Here is a 17,887-nt window from a genome sequence, read left to right on the forward strand (position 1 = left end):
GAATATAGCATGTCCTGCTACAGTGTCAGAATCAGAATAAGTACTGAATTTTCCATTGAAAGGACACCAAATCCTATTCAGATTGGAACACCAAAAAAATATCAGAGGATTTCACACAATGAAATCTGAGGTCCAAGTTTACCTATGCTACAATCTGACGTCCTAAATGTAGATTATTAAATTCTGAAATGTAGGAAATCACTCATGTATACTTTGCCTCTTCTGTGTCTTGGGAACTTGTCCAAAGTATACTGGTGGTGGTGGTGGTGGTAGTGATGAGGGAAAACTACATGGCACCCTAATGCTATCTACGGCTTTTTCCATTAAGACAGACAAAAAGATCATTGCACCTCTTCCAATGTATTTTCATGAATTTTCAAGAGAAACGCTGATGATATGCAACCCCCAAAAGAATATTAAGTAATTTTCTACATAATTAAGGCAAAAAATATTGTATACTATTTTAAAACTGGTTTAGCTGGCATATACCTTAACTGGCTCAACATTTCACTTGCAAGAATGAACAAAGCTATCCTATTAGTTCCACTGATGGTAAAGCATCCAGCAGTAAAATGCTCAGCCAGGATAATCAGAGGCCAACCCCCACCAACTCCACCTTATCAGTGGCAGACACAATACAGAACCAAGTTTTAAAATCCAGAACCAGTTTCTACCTGGACAAGAACCAAGGAGATACGTTATTGCATGGACTCATTGGACAAATAATTATTGAGTATCTATCTCCATAGTTCACTGAATCTACATCACCACTGATTGCAAAGATGCCATTATTTTAATACCACTAGGGAGAAAGCACTGACAACTAACCAAAGACAGGTCATCAATTATAATATGTGACTCCCATTTCTGAGCTGTTAAGATGTTAGGGGCAGAGGCATATCCTAGAATCCATGAAAAATGGTGTTAGCCAAGCACAGTTCTCAGGGGTCCTATAGTGCACAAGATGGACAAAGCCTCTGCCTCACTGAGCTTTCAGTCAAGGGGCTGTCTGGAATAAAGGAGAATGGGTGAAGTCCTCTGGAAAGAGGTCTCAGTTTCTGGTCGTATGTAATAGGGAATTGGAGGTGGAGGGAAGAGGCTCAGGAAAACCTGATGCTTTGGACCAAAAGAGAATGAAGTGCACAAAAAATATAAATGGGAAAGGCATTTGAAGCCAACGTGCAATGGGAAAAAAGCATTATTTTAAAGATTCTGTTTTCCTGGACCTGCTCATTTGCAGCTTAATCATGGGCTTCTATCTTCAAATTCTCCCTAACGAGTCCCCTCCATCACCCCCACATCACCATCTCCCATTTCCTGCCTCCCTCACTACCTCAAGACATTCTTGTAAACTCCAAAGATTTTTTTTACTTTTTCCACCGAGAGAATTTCATTAGGTTTTTCTTCTAACCATAAACCAAACACAAAACTGAATATGATTAATTTTTGCTGGTTGTTTTATTGATAATTGATATCCTATCTGATTTCCTGGTTTTGTTAGATATATGACTTATAGTTTCCTGAAAACCATCATAATTGAATTCTCTTTGGTATTTTAGATAATTATTTAGTTCTAGCCATTAAAATGATGAGGGAGAATGTGACTGACACCTGACTCCCATATGCTACTTTATGGCCAGAAGTCTCCAAGGAAATAGATCCATTGACCATGAGGAATACAACCTACCAACTCAACATAGTTCAAGACATGTAAAACTGACCTTACCATGAAAAAAAAAGTATCAAAATCTTCAAAAAGAAACTTAGTACCTATCTATGGCCATCTGAATTTTAAAATGCACTCAAATGCTTATATCACATTAAAATATTTTTTTCTAAAGTCCACAGTTGTTCTGTTAATGACAGTAGTCTACATAATTAAAAAATATATGTACTTCCATTCTGTTCCCCACAACTCATTATGCATTGAGAATTCCCAAACACTGACATGACTTTTTGAATAAACTTGCCCTTCCTAACATTCCCCAGAGATGTTCTTCCTGGCCTCAGAAGACTACCAAAGAATTGTTACACTGAATTGAACTTCTTAATTCCTTCATCTCACAGCCTCTCTGGCCCTAGGATGGAAAAATATATAAGACCTGGTCCTTATCCTGAAAAGGCAGCAGTATGGACTGGCCTGAGCATAGAACTGGTTATGTGGTCAGAGAGATGTGGGTCAAACCTCAGCTCTGAACCTATTCACTGAATCCCTCCGCACCGCCCAGGGCAAGGAATGTCTGGGCATTTTATTTTTCCCATTTTTAAAGTGAAAACAACAATATCTACTTAGCAAAGACATGGAGAGAAAGTAAGGGTCTAAAAGGGGGATTCTATAAAAAAACAAGCATAGTCTAGCATAGTGGGGCACACCTATAATTCCAGCAACTCGGGAGGCTGAGGAAGGATGATCAAAAGTTCAAGGCCAGCCTCACCAACTTATTGAGACTCTTAGCAATTTAGCAAGATCCTGTTTCAAAACTAAAAATACAAAATAAAAAGATGGTATGTAGCTCAGGCTTGGTTGAAATTTTATGTACACATTTAAAAATATATTTAAAATGTCAAATAAAAAATATTATAGAGTCATAGAAAAAAAAAAGATGGGAGGTAGCTCAGTGGTAAAGCAACCCTGGGTACAATCTCCACTATCTAAATAAATAAATAAATAGCATTGTTAGGTAAACCACCAAGGGCAGTTCCTTGCCTCCTTCCCAACATGCTATCAGAGGCACCTTCATTTACTACTGCAGATATTTCCCTGTATAAATTATACTTTTTCTTTGCTTCGCATTTATTTTCTTAGTTAAATATTTCTGAAATTAACAATTTTACTATTAAAATTATTGGGCAGGATGAAAAGGTCTTGGATCATGTAATGCACACTCCTTGAGAGTTTTTATATATATAAAAATTTAGCTACACATAGATTTAGTTTTATGTATATACATATACATACATGTATATGTATATATGTAAATTACCTGCATAATGCACTTTTGTCCCCCTCATTATCCACATGAAAATTTTGTGGCTTTTGCAAGCACTTGCATACATAAAACTCTCAGACAGGGCTGGGGCTGGAGCTCAGTAGCAGAGTTCTTGCCTCGAAGGTGTGAGGCACTACGTTTGATCCTCAGCACCACATAAAAATAAATTCAATAAAGGCATTCTGTCCATCTACAACTACAAAGAAAAAATTAAAAAAAAAAAAAAACACCTTTCAGACAATCTAGAAAATTTTCCCAATTGGCGGTCTATGAAGTGTTTGAAAGCAAACAATCTTGGAAGAATCGAAATCATAGCAACACTTATTTATTAATTGCCCATTGTTTGCCAAATACTTTTTCAAGCACCTTGTGGGAATTCATTCATTTAGTTCTCACATCAACCTTAGCAGATTGGTACTGTTGTCTTCATTTTATAGCTTCGGACACCGACAGAGATTTAGTAACTTGCTCAAGGCCAAAGCCAGTAGGTAAAGCCGTAGAGATTCCTAAATCTGAACAAAACTGTCTGGCACAACAATCCAAATTCTTCACCACAACACCATACCATATTTTTTTTTTTAGATTTTTCTTCCAAATATATTCAGACTTTGCAATATTTCACAAACCAGTTAACATTTTCTCTGCAGCCAACAGGCATCTTTAGTTCCTTGGACACAACAGGCAAGTAGATAAATTGTCAAGGGTTCTCTGAAGTTCTTTTACCTAAATTAAAATACTGCACTTGGACTTTGGAAAGATTACATCTAAACCAATTGGGAAAAGACTTGAGTTAGAAAATAAAGACAGGTGCTGCCAGCATTTGCCTCAAGGTCTTGTTTTCTTTAATGCATCCTTCTTACTCTGTTTTAATAGTAATAAGACTACTGTTTATGGAGCTTTTACCTGTTCCAGGAATGCTTAGTGCTTTACATCTGTGATCTGGTTTACCCCTCAAAACAACCCTTCGAGGTGGGTAGGTTCTGTATTCATGCTTATTGATTAATGAAGACATGGAGGCTCGGGGAAGGTTAGAAACCAGCCTGGATTGCACAGCTGGTGTATCTGAAAAACAGGGATTAAGACTCCTGCTCTTATTCATTAGCCCCAGTGTCTCCCACACCTCTCTGCAGCTCTGAGAACTACTGTAACATACTGTGTGAGAAGCCAGAATGAAAAACAAACCATTATGCCTTGGACCTTTTTTGGGCAATTGAAAAATTCCCCCATGCCCTGGCAAAGGGAACCTACTGGGAACCAGGGGGGTTCCTCCCCTCTGAACAGCCCCTATATCAGAGCAGAAGCCGCGGAACTCTAGCCCAGCTGGCTCCTCCCCCCGCTGAAACTAAAGAGAAAGATAAAATACAATTCACATAGGTGGCAGGAGAAAGGAGATGGTCATCCATGGCCCAGATGCTCATTGTACAGGAAAAGAGAAAAGACCTCGCCACAAGATATGGCAGAAATGGGAGCCAAGAGGTTGGAGAGAGAGAGAGAAAAGCAGCAGACACAGCTGGAAAACAAGGTGAAGCAACAGCACAGGTGGCAGCAGAGGCAGTGAGGGCCATCTACCCCCTCCACTTGTTGAGAGTTCTAGAAGGTCTTGCTAGAGAGCACAACTGTGCCACACCCAATGGAGCTGCCCTTTGCTTCGTTCAATATTGTTTCTTTAATTTCCAGAAAGTTTGATTTTTCTAAAAAATAGTTCAGAAAGCAATGGGAACATAGGAATAGCCCCAGACTAAAGAGACCAGGAGGTTGGGGTCGGGGGAGGTGAGATAGGTCAACTCTCTCTAGATGGCAACCAGTCCCTGGTTTTTCTGGGTCATTCTCCACCTTTGGGGTTGTTACAATTACTGTTTCAGGAAACTGGTACACAGTACACTACTCATGCATACATCATGTGATGTTTTATTTGATGTGATGTGAGTTCCAGTGTGTTGCCATGAATTTTAACTTTCAGTGCCCCTGCTGCTTGGATATAACATCAGAGAAACAGCGTGTAAACGGTAGTTGAGCTGGGGCAGAAATCTGGCTTTGGTTAGAACAGTAGTATTAAGGAGAGGGTCTTTGGTCAATTGCACCTATTTTGAAAAGCCTACTAAGATTCAAATGAAATATGGCAGATTCTATTACCTTTTGATGGCTCTTATTGTATTTCTATGATCTAGCAGGAAAGTGGTAGCAATGGCTAATCTATGACAGAAATCCAGAATTTCCGTCATTGCTGTGATAAGGCTTACATGTACTGAAAGGCTGGGTTGGGCTGCAGAGACATAATCTTATTTTTAAATAAATACATTTAGAATCAGAGGCCTGAAAGCAAATAATATTCAAGTGACAACTGGCACTGTCGTGTATCTTTCACCTCTAGGAGTTTTTAAACTTGGTCTGATTGCCCAAGCCTTACAAAGTTGTGCTGGGCAGGGAGTCATTTGTTTTATGTGTGCATAATTACGAAGCTCCAATTCTCAATTCAATCAGTATTAATGGAGTCTTATAGCCAAAGAAGAAGGGTGCTAAAGTTTTTACTAAAAAAAAGACAAAACACCAAAAAAGAAGCATATATGCTTCATAATAGTTCTGCAAAAAAAGGGGGGGTGGATAGATAGGACAAGATTAGTCTTGAATTGATCATTGTTAAAGCTAGATGAAAGGAACATGAGGGTACATTATATGACTCTCACTACTCTAATTTTATATACATTAGAAACTTCCCATAATAATTTTTTTGGGGGGTACCACTGATTGAACTCAGGGGAACTCAACCACTGAGCCACATCCCCAACCCTATTTTGTATTTTATTTAGAGATAGGGTCTCACTGAGTTGTTTAGCGCCTCGATAAGTTGCTAAGGCTGGCTTTGAATTCACAATCCTCCTACCTCAGCCTCCCAAGCTGCTTCCATAATAATCCACAGAAGCAATAGTCATTTCCATGAAACAGAACGGCTAAAATCCAGACTCGATTTGATCGTGTTGCTTATTGAGACCCCTGCATAGGGCCCTGCCTGCCTGCCCACCCTTTTGCCTTCAGGAACTATACACCCAGCCAACTGAGATTCTAAGCAGGGTGCAGGGTCCCCGGCCTGCACTGCTCCTCTCCCTGCCTTCACCCGTGCTACGTACCTCTGCTTGGAACACTCTTCTGACAGTCCACTCCAACTTTCAAAGCCCGACCCCTATAAGGCCTAGCTCAAGGGTATCTTTCCTTCAGTCTTCCAGGACTGCACCAGGAAATACTCTCATCCTCCTTTGTACTCCAGAACTTTGCTAGGACTCTTTTGGGTCACAGCTCACTATGTGATGATGACAATCATGACTATAAAAAGAATCATTAATAGCAGCTATGATGTCGTGAGTTCTTACTATACACGAGGCACTTTAAACATGCCATCGCTTTCAATCTTTACAATAGCCTCTAAATTTATTGCCTTTTATGATTACATTTTTACGGATGAAAATCTGAAGCTCAGAGAGGACTAAGAGGTAAAACAGGTACCCAATACAATGTCAGAAATATCATGGTCAATTTTAAGCCTTTGTACCTATAATCCTTAGCTACAGAGTCTAATTAGGGCAAACTTAACTTTTTGACTTGAGAGCCCATGTTTGATGCCTATAATTCTATATATGCATTATTCTTCCTAAGCACCTTCTGGGAAGGGACTGTCTTTTTCTATTTGGCCTATCCAATGTCTTGTGCATAGAAGATGCTCAGGAAAGCCTTGCTAACTGAACACTATATTTTTCTACTGCAAAAGGACTACAGGAAACTCTTAAAACCACCTGCCTGCCTGCCTGCACAGGGAAATGAAATAGGAAAATCAGTCCCAGAAGAACAACCTAAGCTCTCTCCTTCCCATCATCTGTGTTCACAAGGCCACAAAACTAAAATAGTTTTCATCTTCTCCCTACACTGGCATTGTAAGTGACCAGAAAGAATTCTTTCCCGTTCTATTTTTGTTTAGCCTGCCAGCTGTGGGCTCCCTCCCCCTCCCTCAGCAAAACCCTCATCCCTAACAGCCTAAGGAAAAGCTGTAGGGATTCAGACTTTGTCTAGGCGATGACTCAGGAATCTGAAACTGAGGAAGACAAGCTAATTTTTACCTCTGAGTTTCCTTTCTCTGATTCCCCCTTTCAGGACTTTCTAAACCTGGGTTCTTTCCAACTAAATAATATTACTTTAGTTGCTGCTATTCTGTGGTTATATTTTTGTCCTTCGTCCCGAATACAGTGATGTTCTCTGAGGCCTGGTCATAAGAAAATTTGGGAAGTAGTCCCTGTTGTCTTTATTTCCCTCTTCAAAACCTTTCAGCATCCCTTTTCTTCTAGCTCTAAGTTTTTCTCCCCCAAGGACGCAGCATATGCCCTGTTTCTGCTAGGTGTTACTCCCAGCCAATTTTCAAGAACTGAGAAAGAACTGGCTGATGAGAAGGTGTGAACTCACCATACGCTTAAGGAACCCCTCCTGCTCTGGCTGGTAACCCAAGCCCACCAGTGACATGAGCGATTTATTAGGGGAAAGGAGAAGCTTTTCAGTCCCAAAATAATGAAGCAAAAATAATAAAAGTGACCACCGACAATGGAGTTGGAATTAGAGGTAAGGGCTAGCCACCCATGGCTGGTCCTAAATGTTCCCTCTTCTGTGACCTTGTAAGCCATGTTGCTATAGTGTTAACACGATGCAAATTTCTTACATGTTCTTCTACTGAAAGTTATCTTCTTTGGTCATAAATTTGGAAATGCCAGCAGAATACTGTGTGTGTGTGTGTGTGTGTGTGTGTGTGTGTGTGTGTGTATACACACGCACCCACACCTATCTATGAAGAGGTGGGTGGTCACACCAAATTGTGGTACATCTCACAGCAATTATTTTATCTAATATCACTCATCTCGATAGCCTTGAACTTCCATGATTAATAAAAAGCATAAGGAAACGACTGTATAATCACCAACTAAAGAATCTTAGCCACCAAGCTAAATATCTAGTCATCTGTGTTGTACATTAAGTGTGAAGGCACATATCACAGTTTGGGTTTTAAATGGAAAAATCAATGCCCTACAGGAAATCTACAATTGCACAGCAGATTTTCTTATCAGCCAGTGCTTTCTTTGTCAGTGCCTTCTAATGATACAGAGTCGTATATTCCAGGCATCGATTTTACTTTGCTTTTGTTTAGACTTAATATTCCTCCCTCTTCCAAGAAGCAGAGGCTGGAGGGGAAAGGCAGAGACATTGAACAGTCAATAATAAAGTCCAGGTACTGTCCCGTCTACCTGTCTAGGGTGCTGTCTATCAGTGCCCATGGCCCAGAGGACTAGCCTGCCAGCCATGTGCTCCTGATCCTCTGGGAGCCTAGCAAAAACCTGTGCCCTCAATGCTTTCTCCCACACTTTGCTAACTGGCTGCTGCTCTGGCTTCAGTGAACCATGCAAGAAGCAGGCAAAACCCTTAAGCTAAAAAAGCACTTTGGAGTAGAGCTTGCTGTCTTCTCTGACAGATTCTTTAAAAATCTGCTCTATGCTGCACTAAGAAAACTCCAAGGACTTCCTATTTCTCTCTCAAGAATGAACAAGTCTTTTTCATATAGAAGCATAACTTCTCAGGACTTCATAACAGCCAAGGACCATCACTTTTCTTGCAGCTGAAAAAAAAATGAAATTTCTCCTTGGAGAAATAAGCTTACTTGTGCTTTCTCTTTTTTCTTCTTTTTCTTTTTTCCACAGGAAAGTATACTGAACAAAATAAAGCATTTCTAACAGTGGCTAGAAGGATGAAGGATCCTATCAATTTCTCAAAACTATTGCCAACACAATATGGTGCGTAAGCACTGCAATGATAAGACACCCGTGTTCTCTAAAGACAACTGGAAAAGATGTTCACAGTTACTTCTTACTTCCTCCTGTATAAATTGACCGCAACCAGGACTCAAGCACGTTCACTTTCCAGCAAATAGAAAAAAAAATTAAATACGGCACATTACTTTTAACAATTTCTCTAAAAAGAAGTAAGCTACTGCCCCCAAAGCATCCTCATACCAAAACACAGCATAAATGGCCCCTCTGGTCTAACCATCGTTATGGAGAGAAACATTCAGACTGAAGTGGAAAGCCTTTCCCCAGAACAGGTAATGCTGGCAGGTCTGGAAGTTTAAGAGCCTTCAAATAAAATGTCAGGTGATTTTCATGTAAAAGCTGTACCTCTCCCTGTGGATTGGTTGGTCAAGGGATGGCACACAGAATGAGTGGAGCTATTGTAACCCTGCAGACTGTGGCCCGGGAAGAGGTGGTTCTGTCAACATCTAGCTCCTGCGGCTAGAATGGTAAGACCTGTATTTTTCTCTCTTCTCCTGTTCTTTGGACACTTTGTTTTTAATGAACAGTTGGTATCAGAGCTAAATCCAAAGACTGTTACATGTGGGATTTCCTAATGCAGAGACCTGGCAGAGCAGTACTATATTTGGCCGAAAAACTAAACAGAAATTAAACTACCTCAAAATGTAACAACTGAGCATCCTCATTCTCTTCCCTTTTTCATTTAGTTGGAGCAAATGTTTTGCTTTAATGCAATTGAAAAGAAAAGAACGTTTTGGGATAGCATAGCTAGATCCTTCATAAAGCTTCATTTTCAAAAGCAGTGTTTGAATCTCTAAATAAATGACAATTCATTCTCTGTTTACTTTAGGTAAACAGAAAATGCATTGCGGAGCACTCATTTTCAAAAGCTAATCAAGAACATTAGGTCCCAACAGATTCATTTAATAGAAATATAATAGGCATTCCTGCTTGCTTTTCATCTTGTCTCACTGTAAATGCTAAAATGAACAGCAAATTAACCCTGCGTTGGAACCCAGTTTCTGTCACAGCTGATGTCCTCCCGCTCACGACTTGTAAACACCCCCCCTTGCTGTCACTGCTTTGACTCCTTCTGCAGAGGAGAGACGATTGAGTTTGGCAAGAGAATGGAGGAATTCTTGAATTCTAAAGGGAGTACTGCGCGTCAACTTTGCTATCTTTCGTAGCAGAACGAAATAGTACAATGGTTGTCCCCTACAATAGTGTGCAATTAGTGTAGGAGGAGGGGTGGGGTGGGGTTGGTTTTTTTCCAAGCTCCATATATCAACTGTCTTCATATTTTTAACTTTACTAGCCATTCTCCAAGTGGCTGCTTATAAACTACTATACAAAACAAGCTCATAAAGACAGGGCCATTCAAGCTCTATAATCAGTTATAAAAGATGTGCAAACAACTTGAGATCTTATAATTAATATTCAGTGATATCAGAATTAGCATTTAGAACTCTATACAGAAAAAAACTATAATATTTCATAAATTATGTAATAATGAACAAACCCTTTCAAAAACTGTTTTCACTGTGCTAAAGTAACATTCTAGACTTGTCGTAAGTATGTTATTCTTACAAGTAGTTCGCAGTTATTCTTGAAGGCAAGCCTTGGAGTTTCCTTAGCATAGTGCTGCTGGGGAAAATTTTCAGCATGTCCATCTTCATCTCTAGCCTGAAGGGAAATATAATGGCCTATTTAGGGACTTACAAATAATGGAAGAAAAAAAGCTAAAAGCATAACAGCTCAGATCATTAAACAAACGGGAATCCAAAAATAACAACATTATTAAGAAGTTTGTTTAAATACGCAGTACGCCTTTTAGATATCAAAATTTGGGATTCATTTTTCTTTACGCTGTTTAGTTTGAACGTTCAAATTCATTGTGGTGTGATAGTTAAACAACATGAAGCAAAACCCAAATCAAGTAACTTTTTTGAAATCACCACCACTTTAGTCTTCCATTGTGCACCGTTCATGGCACATTTAGGATTACATGACATACGTACGTGTTTAAACTTTTTGGCATGCTTAAGCAATCTCTAGATAATGCACTTTTAAAAAATTCTAATAGCAAGGCCATAAGAAAAGCAATTTGCATAGTTATATTTTGCATTGTAATACTATTAAGAGATAAACTGATTCCCCTCAATTCTTAAATTAAAAATCTGAATGGAGCAATAATCTAGTAAGAACAATGATTCTTCAATCAAATGCAGTAAAAAAAAAAAGAAAAAAAAAAGGAAAGAAAAGATTTAATTAAGAAGCTGCATTATAAGTTACTGGTTATTTTGATCTACACTGTTAATTAAGAAAGCTGAAGTTTAAATGGAGACATTAACCAAACCCATTAGCAATACCACTTGCATACAGTCGTCTCTTTCTAATCTCCATCGGTTTCTGGTTTGGAGTTGGTGAGAAGGTAGAGGTAGGTGAAAGGGGTGTGCCTGCAGCACACTCATTAAACCATTCATTTGGGTGACACTTGCTCTCTGCTCTGCTCTCATCTCATCTTAGCCCTAACTGCTCTCTCTTTCCTGGCCTCCTGAAATTCACAGCTGAGCTGTCTCCCTCACATATGGCTTGCATATAATTATGCATATTCCATTTTGCACTGCATTAAAATGATGAGCTCCTGGCTCCCTGCCAGCTGATTTTTAAAAGCCCCAGTGAAGTAGGAAAAAGGAGAGAAACACAGGGAGAGCCGCACAGGAAGCAGCAGGTAGTTCTGTCTGCTGTCTCTTTAGATAAAATGTATGTCTGGCACCAGGGGAACAGCTGAGAACTACCTGTTGTGATGTATGGATTTTGGGGGAGAAAACAATGAGCACACATCAGTGGCTGAGCGAGGACAATGCTTATGTACTGTTTCCTTTAATGGAATGAAACCTGCCCTGAGTGTGTCACCAAGAGCTCCCCAGCTATTCTGGGGAATTGTTATTTTAGAAAGGGATCCATATATTGTACATTTGAGAATGTAATGCTTTTTTTTTTTATTAAAGGTTTCTACTACTTATTGCAAAAGGGAACTGGATGGAATTTGGAAGTGAAATCTCATCATGGTCAGTAAGAAGTTTGCAGGGAAGTTGTTTTGGTTTCATTGCTGAGATTTACTAACACCTCTAGTACTTGATGTCTTTTTATTGTACCTTTCCACACCCCCACCACCACCAAATCAGAGTACAATAAAAATGTAGTTACAGGGGCTGGGGCTGGGGCTCAGTGGTAGAGCATTCACCTAGCACGTGTGAGGCCCTGGGTTTGATCTTTAGCACCACATAAAAAAATAAATAAAATGAAGGTATTGTGTCCAACTACAACTAAAAAAAATAAATAAATAAATATCTTTTTTAAAAATGTAGTTTTAGGATTAACTATCTGTGACAGAGAAAAAATAGGTGTTATTGTGTCCAGTGGTTGTCAAGGCAACTGAAACCAATGATGTTCCTTCTCAGCACACTGGTACCACTCTGCGGCTACATCGGGGTGTCAGTTAATATAGCTCTAAGGAAAACCACTTTAAACCCCAACTGGTCGAGGTAGCAGTGAAGTACATAACAAAAGGCAGTTGCAGGAAAGCCATAAGATGCCAATGGATAGCAGCAATATTAGATTCTTCATGACAAAATTTAAAGCCTCTGTGTGAGGTGTAGGTGTAGGTCCTTTAAAGGAAAGGACCACATCTATTTCATCTAACTCTGCCATATCCAGTGACTTACTTTTAGTTCATATTTGACAAACATTGACATGATTGGAAAATATATATATATATATATATATATATATATATATATATGGATAGTAACTAGACCCTACCATAAACAACTCTATAGAAACGCCACCTAAAAATATGCTAAACTTGGTGGTAGGTTTATTATATTCCTGATGCACTATGATACATATGCTTGGAAACACAATTTGCATATAGTTTATAAGGGGTACTATTTACATATGTATGTCTATATTCAATATATATGTATCTTGTGTATAAATATTCATAAGGTGGAATATGTTTATTATGCATGTACTATGTATACACATTCATACACACCAGATGCCTAGGGATATTTTCAACATTAGTGGCAAAAATACATTCATTCCACTTACATGTAAGGTGCTCACAATACTTTGTGTTTAACAGGCAAAAAAAAAAAATCCCATTATCTAAGATTTTAGTGTGATTCTTCAAAAGAACTACAGATTTCATATAAGGTCTCACCATTTATGAGGTTAAATTTAACAGCAATGGAAGTAAAAGGAGAGGGGGGTTAGAGAGATGTGAAAGTGGGAAAGAAAGACAGAGACCTGCTTCTTTATTGAGCCTTTATGTTTGCCTCTGCACAAATCCCCATGGCCCTGGGCCCTCTGACACTCAGGCTGACTCCAGAGCCCAAGAAATTCTATTCTCCAGCCATCTTCTGTGTCTCTGGCATACAGCACAGAAATGGAAGGCACGCGAAATACACACGTAAGCACTAACACTTGCCTCTCACCAAGGTGATCTCATTTGCATTCTGAAGTTTTGTAATGTGAAATTTTAAATCTTCATTATAGGACTAAGTGGAATGAGTGCATTCATCCAAGGTAGTAATTCTCTACCCTGACTGCGTATTGGAATAGTCTTGGGGGTTTTGATGTTGTTGCTGTTGTTTTAACATATTGTTGGCTGTCCCCCACCCCCATTTCATGATTCTGGTTTAAATTGGTCCAGGGTGAGGCTCTAACATGGGTGATTTTTTTTTTCAGGTGATTGTAATGTAAAGGCAGGGCTTGGAACCCCTGATCAGAGAACAGTGTCTACAGGTACCAAGAGGAGGCCCTGGCATAGTGGGCAGAATGGTCTCTAACCTAGTCTCAGGCCTACTCAAGTGAACCACTGGGAGGACACAGGATGTGGCCCCTGAGATGGGTTTTACTCTAAAGATTTAAGATATTACATGACCAGCTGTTGTAAGCCAAATTCCTCATTATTTGTTTGTTTCTTAGTTTCTGGTGTGATGAATAGCCTTGGAAAAACTACTATGCTGCCTTCTGAAAAAAAGCATTCTTGAACCTCTCTAGCCAATGCCAGTATCTCCACTTTGTTTTCTCTTGACGACACAACTGCAATCCTGCAACCATCCATGTGATTTCGGTCTCCCATCCAAATCTCCAATGCTGCAGCAGGCAGGAACTGGTCTGGTTTTCCATCATCATCTTCAACCATTGCCTGATGCAGTGAGTGCTAAGAATGAACTTATCTTTCCACAGCAACCTGGTGACAATGTAATATAGAATCCATGCAAGTCTCCTTAGCCTACATGTAGAATCATTCTCATATGTTTTATAATCTCTTATATATTGAAGCCAGTGCCTTACTACATCCGTCCCATTTGGGGTACCAGACAAAGATTTAATGGGGGAAGGACAGAGGGAGCCAACCACCTTCTGCAGGGAGGAGGATGCAAATGCTGAAATTGTTCAAAATCACCAGCTCAACATAAGGCAGAACAACTTTTAGCCAGTTTTATTATTGTTCTTAAATTCTCTACAGTCAATGCCTTCTCTAATTGCCTGCAGGGAGTGGACCACCCCCCTAGCAGCTCTTGGTACCCAGTGGGCCAAGAGAACTGTATTGATGTCTGACTTTGTTCTGGAGTGACAAGTTCTGAAAGGAGGAACGGTCAAGACACTTCGTGATGAACTAACTCTCTCCATGTGTCCTATTCCCAGTAGCTTTATTCTGAGTAATGTGCTAGATATTTATGACACTACTGGGAAATGCCAACGGAGGACTATTTTTTACATTTCATTATAAATGTGTAATGACAAATGTGATTGTCAGGCCAAAGGTGCATTTTTGACCTATTGTTCTAAGAAAACTTCAGTTTTTTGCTGTAACAGAGGGAAAAAAAATACTTCAATGAAACTGCACAGGGATTTTCCCATTTTGCTAAGAGTCATCCATCCATGTTCATGGTGTACCTAAGATTTAAATAAATATTGAATTATGTGATTGCCTCTGAACTTCAAAATCGTCTGCCTTAAACTTTGTATTTACCTCTCTTTGCCTGTGAATCATCAAGATTTTAAATTTTGATCCTTACATACAGCAAACCTTATTTCTCCTCCAAAGAATTCACTTCTCCCTCTGAGCCAAAATCTCAGTACGATATCCAGATTTCAAGCAAGATCAGCATTCTTTCTCTTCTGGAGAACTCCTTTAGAAAAATGTGGAACATTCTAGAAACAGCCCCACTCACCTATCCTAAAGACATGTGATGTTTCAGGTTCAGCAGAGAGGTTAACACTATTGTCACATGAGTGGGGAGATAATGAGGCTTCCCATTGTACCTCCCTGTGATGAGTGGGAGTTTACACTTGGGTTTCATTGTGATTTCAAGATTTCTTTGGAAAACAAGGCAAGGTTTTGCCTGGAATCAGAACTGGGGTGAGCATGGCAGAGGTTCCAGACATCCTTCCAAGCTGCAGCAGATGCAGCCTGTGTCAGCCCACACATATGGTGGTGTTACCAGACTTGGGAACATCAAAAATAGTGCACCTCAAAGTTGTGAGAAAAGATTTAGAGATGAAGAGTTACAGAGGAAACGGGGGAATATTAATTTTATATTTTAGAACTACTTTTTGAACCAGAAGTAATGGTTTCTTTTCAAAATTCAAGGAAACAGAACAAAGACTCTTGGAGGGTCACTTTCTGGTCTTTCTCAAATGCATACACACATTCTCTTGAGGAAGCCCAGAGAGGATGAAGGGCAACTACCATATACTAGGTTTCAGTGTGTGATGACACTCTCATGACCCCTTTGTGACAACCCATTTCTTTTGTCCTTCAGCGAAGACACTAGGAGTGCTTCAGTCACTCCTGCCCCTGACTGGAATAACATGGTTAGGTCTCAGGAACGAATAGCTCCCTTTCCACCTTGAATTACTGCCCAGTTGCTCTTATGTCAGTGGCCTGGCTCCTCATGACTGAACTCTTAGTTCCCTTCAGTTGTGTTTCCTCTCTTCACCCCCTTTCCTTGGGCAAAACTAGACTCCATCTCCCCTCCCCACTTCTGGAAAATTCTTGCATCTGTTAAGCCAGAATTCAGACTGCAGTTCCTTTAGGAAGCCATTCGTGAACTCTTCCTCCTAGTCCTAACCTGGTGTCCCTGTATGTATTTCCATTCCATCTATTACAGTGGATGTATGATGATTGTTCCCCCTTGAATCAATGAGACCTTTGAGTGCACAAAATGTACAAAGCCCCAGCCATGCTTGTATAACAAACAACCCTGAACATATATGTTGAATGGATTCATTAACCCTTTCTTGTGCGTTAAGCCAAGGCCCAGAAAGGTTTTGTTTTTTTTCTACTCTGCACTGCCTACATGTACAATCAGATATCCCTACAGTATGAGCTGCGTCTCTGCAAATATTCGAGTCATTGAAAAGACTGAATCATGTGCATACGCAGCTCCCACACAGAGCTTTCTGCTGGGCAGAGGACTCCTACCTGGCATCAGGCTCCCTGCTCTGGAGAGTCTCCAGGAACCTGGAAACATCAATCTCTGGACCCAGGCATCTGTTCAGTTCACGTTGCCACTAATCTTTGCATCAGGATCCCTTGCCCTCCCTTTCATCTGCTTCTCGAAGACTGTCCATGGGGATTCCTGCAGTGGTGCTGTTTCACTTTGTTCTTTTAACAAAATGTATTTAAATTCCCATTTAGCATGCAGACCAAAGGAGAGAAGCTGTTTCCCCAACCAAGTTCCTCCTAATAACTCTCCTCCACTGGCAAGCAGACAGGCCTGCTCTGTGTACCTCCACAGGCTCTTCTGACAGCTCACACACCTCTGATGGATGAGAAGGACTTATTTGCTGCAGCTATTTTTTTTCACTCCATGCAAACCTTTATATATATCATAAATTTTTAATATCCAATTTGGAGTCTTCAAAGAATAACGGTAACAAATATGCAACATGAAGATAATGGGAATTGAATCATGTTTATGGCTTCCATGAGCATCTCCTTAAAGATGTCAGGTCAGAGCCACTCAGAGCCGCATGTGTGTGTGGCTGATCTTGGGCCTGATTAATGGCTGCCCTTACTCAGGGGCCTTAATGGATTGCACAACAGTTATGGCAACAGATTCCACATCAGCCCGAAATACAGCTGCCACATGGACTAAAATATATCATGCTGGTCCCAGCATATTACAACCGTGCCTGGGATAATCAGAGCGGTTCCTAAGTGGCTCTGAGAAAACCTTGGCTTTACTTTTTATTTTTAAATCTATGTTTCCATTATTGGACAGGTGACCCTTGTGCATTTATCTTGTTTGCTCTTTGTCAGGTCACCTGAGTGCCTTTGTCTGGAAAGTGTCTGTAGGTAAGGCTCAGCAGCTAAGGTACGCAGCCCCCTTCTTTTTTATTGTCAGCTAAAGCCACACCACCATCACACCCTGGCAGCTTCTGATTATTCCAGGACCCTTAATCCACATTGGATTATCTCAGCTCCTTGATTGCTCCCTTCCCCCACTCCCTCCTCCGCCCACTGCCTGCCTTTTGGCTTTTTTCACTATTCATTTGCATCTATTACCCAGAGACCTGTGAGGGGAAACAAAAGGCAGGGGAACACAAATGATTCCATCCACTTTGCTATCGGTTGGCACCTATAAAATGCTTAAAGAATTGGCCTAATCGAGACATTTCAGTTGGTCCTTTTATTCCTGTTCTCTGAAATGACTAGGCAGTGGGGGGGCTGGGCTCATATCTTTATATGCAGACCTCATAGAGGACCTGAGAAATCAGAGAAAATATTAAAAAGGCAAGGGCTACAAGAGGATTCTAAGCCCCCATCTACAAGGTTAAAAAAGGATCCCGACATTAAGGAGGAATTTTATTATCTACAAGATGTCTCCCCCAGAAATAGCCTGGCCTGCGATGAGACTAGGAAGCACACCACTAACCAGATTAAGATTCTGCTCTGGATGTTATCAGGGTTAATAGCAGCTAACATTTCTACAGCCCTTAGGTATACACCGGACACCATTCTAGGTGCTTCGTGTGCAT

At 40.2% G+C, this 17,887-nt stretch overlaps 1 protein-coding gene across 3 annotated transcripts in view; it reads right to left on the bottom strand.

Moving 5' to 3' along the window:
* Nucleotides 1–17,887, bottom strand: part of Sobp (sine oculis binding protein homolog) — a 160,115-nt gene that overhangs the window by 58,148 nt on the left and 84,080 nt on the right. For 2 of the 3 annotated variants that reach the window (XM_026389609.2, XM_026389610.2), the window contains exon 5: nt 10,412–10,507. The exons of the other annotated variant lie outside the window; for it this stretch is intronic. In XM_026389609.2, coding sequence (XP_026245394.1) covers nt 10,412–10,507 — 96 coding nt within the window. The remainder of the gene's footprint in view (nt 1–10,411; nt 10,508–17,887) is intronic. 3 annotated transcript variants of the gene reach the window in all.

The sequence above is a fragment of the Urocitellus parryii genome, chromosome 8 (assembly GCF_045843805.1).
Source record: "Urocitellus parryii isolate mUroPar1 chromosome 8, mUroPar1.hap1, whole genome shotgun sequence".
Classification (NCBI taxonomy): Eukaryota; Metazoa; Chordata; class Mammalia; order Rodentia; family Sciuridae; genus Urocitellus; species Urocitellus parryii.